This window comes from Nelusetta ayraudi, unplaced genomic scaffold, assembly GCF_046127955.1.
Source record: "Nelusetta ayraudi isolate G7.1 ecotype Tasmania unplaced genomic scaffold, CSIRO-AGI_Nayr_v1 ptg000004l, whole genome shotgun sequence".
Classification (NCBI taxonomy): Eukaryota; Metazoa; Chordata; class Actinopteri; order Tetraodontiformes; family Monacanthidae; genus Nelusetta; species Nelusetta ayraudi.
Genome location: NW_027466054.1, coordinates 17,550,001 through 17,557,788, shown reverse-complemented (window position 1 = coordinate 17,557,788; position 7,788 = coordinate 17,550,001). Strand labels below are relative to the sequence as shown.

The 7,788-nt window shown below is 42.0% G+C and overlaps 2 protein-coding genes across 2 annotated transcripts in view; both read right to left on the bottom strand.

Moving 5' to 3' along the window:
• The window catches only part of r3hcc1l (R3H domain and coiled-coil containing 1-like), a 145,585-nt gene that overhangs the window by 73,875 nt on the left and 63,922 nt on the right, over positions 1-7,788 (bottom strand). The gene's annotated exons all lie outside the window — the stretch shown is intronic.
• Positions 178-3,672, bottom strand: LOC142897991 (uncharacterized). Its single transcript, XM_076040692.1, has 3 exons — positions 3,491-3,672; positions 622-1,869; positions 178-371 (listed from the first exon to the last, which is right to left on the bottom strand). Exons 1-3 carry the CDS (start codon positions 3,660-3,662, stop codon positions 178-180), a joined length of 1,614 nt encoding a protein of 537 aa, XP_075896807.1. The 5' UTR covers positions 3,663-3,672.

Sequence of the window (7,788 nt, the reverse complement as noted above, 5' to 3'; positions counted from 1 at the left end):
TTACCTTGAAACTTGTGAAAGGATGTGTGTGTGTATGTATGTGTGTGTATATTTATATATATGTTTTTCTCCCCATGAATGCACCTTTAGAATTCTTGTACGTAGAGAGGTGCAATACTATATCAACGCACCATCCGCAGTGTAGTTGACCAATGAGCTGACAATATTCAGGTGTGCTCAGGGACACTTGATGTCGGATCTTGGTGTGTTGAATTTCACATGGTTTCTGAAGGCACTGGCACAAGCGAAATCTTTTTTGCATGCTTTGCAGACATAAGGCCTCCCTCCTGTGTGGACACTCATGTGTTTATCTAAGTACTTCTTCAGGGAAAAACCCTTGCTGCATGTCGTGCAAATATATGGCTTTTCACCTGTGTGGGTTTTTTTGTGCATATCCAGGGATGGCTTCCCTGGAAAACCTTTACCGCATGTTTGGCAAACATAAGGCCTCTCATTTGTGTACGCGCTCGTGCGATTGTAGGTTAAACTTTTGTGTAAAGGCTTTACCGCATGTTTGGCACACATATGGCTTCTCACCTGTGTGCAATCTCATATGTTTTTTTAAAACTGCGTTACTAACAAAACCTTTACCGCATATTTGGCAAACATAAGGCCTCTCACCTGTGTGCAATCTCAGATGGTTTTTTAAATTTGAGTTACAAACAAACGCTTTACCGCATGTTTGGCAAGCATATGGCTTCTCGCCGGTGTGCGATCTCATATGGATTTTTAAATCTGAGTTACAAACAAAAGCTTTATCGCATGTTTGGCACACGTATGGCTTCTCGCCTGTGTGCGATCTCATATGGATGTTTAAATGTGAGTTACAAACAAAAGCTTTATCACATGTTTGGCAAACATATGGCTTCTCGCCGGTGTGCGATCTCATATGGATTTTTAAATTTGAGTTACAAACAAAAGCTTTATCACATGTTTGGCAAACATATGGCCTCTCGCCGGTGTGCGATCTCATATGGATTTTTAAATCTGAGCTACAAACAAAAGCTTTATTGCATGTTTGGCACACATATGGCTTCTCGCCGGTGTGCGATCTCATATGGATTTTTAAATTTGAGTTACTAATAAAAGCTTTACCACATGTTTGGCACACATATGGCCTCTCGCCGGTGTGCGATCTCATATGTTTTTTTAAATGTGAGTTACAAACAAAAGCTTTATCACATGTTTGGCAAACATGTGGCGTCTCGCCTGTGTGTGTTTTTTTGTGTACTTTCAGGTTATTCTGTGTTCTAAAACTCTTGCTGCATACTGGACAAACATGTGGCTTCTCACCTGAGTGAATTTGAACGTGGCGTAATAAGGCTCCACGACTTGAGAGCTTGAGCCCACATGTTTTGCACACACGCTGATTCTTTCCAATGTGGATCTCAAGGCGTTTGTGAAATTTTGAGTCTGTGACAGAGACGCTTCGGTCTTTACTAGTTTCACTAGTTATGTGGCAGTTACTGGTTGGATCTTTGCGTTTGTGTCCTGTTGATTTTGAGTTTTCACACTTAATGTTCTTCTGAACTAGACTCTGACAAACACCAGGGCAGAGGGAAAGATCAGTGTTGGCTTCTGACACCACAGAGACAATTACTGGAACTCCAGTGTCACCTGAAGACTCCTCAGGATTCCAGTCCACAACTGTATCTCCACTCCTGTTATTTTCCCCAGCAGCAGAATATAACTGGAGGTCTTCGGGCTCCTGCTTCAGTCCGAGCTCACTGCTGCTCAGTTCTTCCTGCTCCTCTTTAATCTGTGGAAGTTCAGGCTCCTCTTGATCCACAATGGAGTTCCTGTCTTGGTCCAAGGACGATTGGTCAGCCACAATCAGCTCCTCTCTCAAGACAAGTTGCTGCGGGAGCTCTGGAGAGACACAGAACAACAAGAAACACGTTATACAGAATACCCTCTGCAGAGGATTGTTCGTAAAAATCCCATCTGCATATTTAACCTAACCTTTTTAGTGGGTACTAGAGCACCGGAGAACACCTACATATGAGCCTATGTACCTGTGTGACGTCACTGGCACACACCCATAGTCGCAGCTAAGAAATAGAATAAAAAGTTCAGTGCAATGATAAAAGAGAAAAAAGAACAAGAACAAGAAATTACCATAAAAGACCCTACCATAAAAAGACACAATAAAAACCACAGTTAGTGCATATGCATATACAAGTGTGCCCCCACTATACATCCCCCATTTGTGCAGTGCTCTCCAATCAGCCACGAGCATCACAGAGTCCTGCACTACACCAATAACAGAGGAAGCCTTTTTTGTTTTGTTTGTTTGTTTAGTCTCTGCAAGTCCTTTTGTTTGACATACAACGAAACAAGCAGCTGCCTTGGTATTGTGTCCACGATCAGAGCCGGCCCAAGGCATAAGCGAAGTAAGCGACGGCTTAGGGCCCCAAGGCCACTAGGGGGCCCAGGGCCAAGAGCAATAAAAAAAAAAAAAAAAAAAAAAAAAATTTCAACAATTTTTTTTTTCCATGTATAAATGATTATTTCTATATGAGCAAAGATATATTATTGTACAAAAACACACTTTCAACAGAGTGCAGCTGCTGATTAGATGATATACCTCACTTTGTGCTTTATCATTTGGAATGTTGTGTAAATCAACCCGAGGACACTCTTGCAGCTGGATGTGCTTCCCTTTGAGATTGAAAACCATATGTGGCACCCTGGACGTGATCCATGATGCATTAATTTAAATTATTTGTATTAAGTTTGCATTGGTATTACTTATGTTTCTGATTATTTTACCTTTGGAGATACAGCAACAGCATAATTTCAACGTGCAATACATACATGTGTAAAGACATGTCAGGCCGTCAATAGGACGTAAACAACACTGCCAGCGCTGCATTGAACTCATTGTAGGTGTGTGAATGATCAACAATCAATATTGGCTGAAATAGAGGGCCCCAAAATCAAATTTTGCTTAGGGCCCCAGGGAGGCTTGGGCAGTGGCGCCACCAGGGGGTGGCCAGGGGTGGCCACGGCCCCCCCTATAAATTTACTGGCCACCCCACTGGCCACCCCACTGGCCAGTATAGGTTGTAGTAGGGTACTGACCCTACTACAATGCATTTCACCCCAAATGCGCAGCCAGCCAGGCAAGCCGCTTTTGATCTTCTCTCACTCACAGCACCCATATTATTATTATTATTATTATTATTATTATTATTATTATTATTATTATTATTATTATTACCACTATTATTATTTTTATTTTGATGTCAGAATAACTGATTTTGCCTATAGTTTATCATAGATAGGCATTTCCTTAAGTCTTTCTGATAGTTTTCTACTGGCTGGTTTACTACAAAATGATATCCTGAAATGATTGCTTTTAGTTTTGGTGTGCCACCCCAAGATTTTAAGTGTCCCCATCTGGCCACCCCTGTAAAAAACTTTCTGGAGGCGCCACTGGGCTTGGGCCGGCCGCCCTGTCCACTATCAATATAAAGGTGTTACTGACCTGTCCGGTGTAACTTCACGACTGGCTTCCAGGCCGCATCAAACAATTTGCGATAACGTTCAAGCTCCTCTTCATACTCGCCGATCGATGTGTGAAAAAATGCAAATATTTCCTCAGCCACAGCTGCGAGTTTGTCGCTGACGACCTGCTTCAAATATTCAGCGGAAGACATTGTTTTATCTCGAGACAAAAACCAATAAAAAAAGAAAGAAAAGAAATTCCCCTGGCCGAGTCTTAGAGGAAAGGATTATTTGTCTCTTCGTTGAACAGCTTTTATACACAACGTGCACGGTTGTTATCGCCACCTTCTGGACAGCAACGGGAACTTCTCCTCCTCGGTACAACGTCCTCCAATGTTAAAACCTCGGTGCCATTGTAAAACAAACAAACAAACAAACAAACAAACATACCCGAATGCTATATTTTAAATATATTTAGAAATGAAGGATCCATTTTGTCACGTTATCACGTCATCATGCACATTTCCATGTGAGGAGGACAAAGAGACAATTGTGAAACTGAAGGTGAAGGGATGGGAAAGTTACTGGCCAGAGTTGGAATGTGTGTTATCTACAAGGTCTTCCTAGGGAGTTGAGACGAAGCCTTCCAAGGGAAGTAATTTAATGCAGGTGCCTCGCTAACGAGGGGTCTGTTCGTTTTGTCAGGCAAGAAGTCTGCTGGAGTAGGGCCAAAGCTTCAGACACTTCAATACAATACAATGTTATCAGCAGGGCTAGATTAAGAATTCAGAGGCCCCTGGGCCAGACTCTTGGAGAGGCCCCCCCACACACGCGCATGCATACACACAGTCACAGCTGTTTTCCGGAAGCTGAACTACAGAGCTGGTACCACACACATACACACTTATACATGCATCAACGCATCAAATTTATTTGCATTATATGTTGGAAACTCGTGTATGTCCACAGGATTCACACTGACTGGCGACATCTTATTTTAATATTTTTAGATAAATTCATCACAAGACTCTCGGAACGTGATGGTGCTTTTTCACCTTTACACCGGTAGATACGTGTGCGTTCATGTGGTGTCGAAATAATCGGAAAAGCGACTTTCCGACTGGGTTATATTTCATGGCGGATCGGATCTGTTGCCTCTGCTACCTGGTGCCTCACACCTGATTTATTTGTTTGGAAAATGAAAGAAAATACTAGTATTCATATTTTCCCACATTACAACTTTAGAGCACACGAACGCAACAAAGTTGGAGAACGCCTTGCCAAGAAGAAGTCGGATTTCCGACACCACATGAACGCAGCATACGTGACAAAAAAGAAAGCTAACTGCTGGAGCCCGGAGGCCCCTGAGAGATGGAGGCCACCGGGCCGTTCATGATCCGGGCTGGGCTATCAGTGTGGCTCCTCTTCAGTCGCGACACAGCCAATCAGGTTCCACCTCCAGTGCCCCAAACACACGCACAAAGAAAATTAGGTCCAAATGTGGCACTACAGTTTTAATCGAGACGCTTGTGCCTAATCATATGATCATTGATATAAAAATGCTTAAATCCGTCCGTTAATGTTAGGTTTGACCCCAACAATTATACAAAAAGAAACACACAGGCGTCAAGTATGGCTTTCTCCGGAGGAGAGCTGAGACGGCAGGCAACGTCAGTCAACGTCAGTCACGCTCCGTCCTCCCAACTCTGAAGTTGCTCCGTCTCACAGGCCTCATTTTATTAACATTTAGGGGCGGTCCCTGGTTACATGTGGCTAGTGATCAATCTTTCACACATTGGGCAAACATACAGAAGATTCCCGTACATCCTCCGTCTGGTGTTCCTCGCCCGACAGTATCAGTTCCTCATTAGCACATTCGTTAGTAATTGCCCAGTTCACTGTCTGGTTATACATGAATAATGGTTAGTACTCCTAGTACTCGCATAGCTCATTATTTGGTTACACATGATTAATGTTTTAATCATAATAAGGGAGGCAAGGTTAACGTTCTCGTTAAGCATACTATGGGATAATTAAAGATCAAGTGTATTTTCCCAACAGTTAACCCATGTATAAGGTGGTTAATGTATGCATAACATGCTGTAAGTTCTGTGCGGAGTAATATGATACCTAAGAAGAGAGAAAACGGAGTTCTCTTTGAAGCTGCTACTTGTATTTATTTCAAACACCACATTGTGTACTGATAGTGGTTGACCTTGGAAAGACAACAATGTTAACAGTTCTGGCAACAGAAGGCGACTCCATGGCTCAAGGGTTTCATCCAGTATCATTTTTAGCTTGTGTTCACATTCATTTGGAGCATGTCATGCTGTTTGCAAGTTTTTTCTGAAGTTGCAACCCAATAGTATCACAAGAAATCTTGTGATATTCATCACACACACTGACCGGCACGAGTGGGAAAAACAAAGTGCATTGATTGGCAGCTCGATATAGAAAAGAAGCAAATTTTACAAAAACCTGCAAAAAACGAGGATCATGCATTTGTAATTGTCAGTTTCAAGGACATTTCAACTCCAGTTATCCTTCCAACTGGGGTGAACAAATCACTCAAATATAATAAAATTCTCATAAAAAGGGTAACGCACATGAAGTCTGCATGTGTCATCAATGCTTCTGCCTGTGACGCAATTAAAATTAAATCTCCAGTTTTTGACCACCAGGCTATCAGAGATAAAGGCAAGGCCGTGGTCCGTCTGACTCTGACCACAAGGAATCAAAGCCACTGAGGAGGAGCTGCAAATAGTTTTAAGGGAGAACGTTGGGATTCCAGAGGACTTTAGTCTCCAATTTATTGCCAGAATTTGAGGCTGACTTTACCTTTTATAAAACAGACCTAGTTGAATTAATTTCTGAAAATGGTAATATAATATGGAGGGTTTGCATTTTTATTTAATTTTTTTCTGAAAATGGCATGGGTGTAATCAGGCAGATGTTTGTGGAACTTGGAAAAGGGCATAGATCAGGGGTGCTCACACTTTTTCAACATGCAAGCTACTTTTAAAACGACCAAGTCAAAAAGATCCACCTACTATAAAATAGGAAAACATTAATTCAGAAATATATTTCTAGTCCACTGATGAAGGAAGAAGGAAAGAAAGAAGGAAAGAAAGAGGATTAAATGGGTCATGTTCCCATGTGCATGTATGCTTATCATTGCACAGAAAACTCATGGTTTAAAATTGTTAAGGTTATATCTTCCTTTTCTTTTCTTTTATCAGTAAAAGTATGTTTACATTAAGATGTTTTGCAGTATATTTTTGAGTTTTTCAGCACATAGGTTAGGGATAATTGGTTTTGTGTGTGTGTGTGTGTGTGTGTGTGTGTGTGTGTGTGTGTGTGTGTGCGCGTGTGTGTGTGTGCGCGTGGAACGCAGACGTTTTGCTAGCAGCATCTCCTAGTGTCTCTCCGGTGTAGGTACAGAATTAGTCCGGGTGCAGAATCGTTCCGGTGTATGTCCTAATAGAGTTGCCGTAGGAGCCCGGACACATTCCACAGCCCCGGACAGATTCTGTACCTACACCTGCACAGCAGTGTTAATTTTGACAGCAAAATCTAATTTAGTCTTGGTCTCTGAATAACACACCATTTAGTTTTAGTCATATTTTAGTCATCTGAAATCTTTTAGTCTTAGTCTAGTTTTAGTCGACTAAATATGATAAGAGTTTTAGTCTTGGTCTACCGTAATTTCCGGACTATAAACCGCTACTTTTTTTTTCCCATGCTTTGAACCCTGCGGTTTATACAACGGTGCGGCTAATCTATGTTTTGTTTTTTTGTTTTCTTACAGCTAACGGCCACTAGGGGACCTTCTCAACTATGGATTTTGGGTGGGCTCGGGAAAGAGTGAGACAGGCAGATCGCGCGAACAACGAAAACAAAAGTGGAACCAAATACAGAACGAGAGCAAGACAGTTTGCGCAAAGGAAGTTTTCATGCACAAACCCTCATTGTGGAAAACAAACGAAGAATTGCATATCATGCAGCTTTTAAGTTAAAGGCAGTCGATCTGGCGGTCAAAGAAGGAAATGGAGAAATACAGATAATTTCTATATCACAAGAAAAGGGTGAACACAGAACAAGTCAATCAAATAATGTTTCTGAGCACGGCGCGCTCGCGCCCTCGTCTGTATGTTCTCTTGTCTTTATGCGCTCTGTCTTTGTGAGCTCCGGTGCGTTTTTTAATTGGCTCTGCTGCTTCCGCATAAATCAACCTACCCTCAAAATGAGATTCGCTCTGATTGGATTTCTTCCCAACTTGTCCCACAAAAGAGTAGTCCTGATTGGATCTCTTTTCCATTCGTCCCGCCCAACATTTTC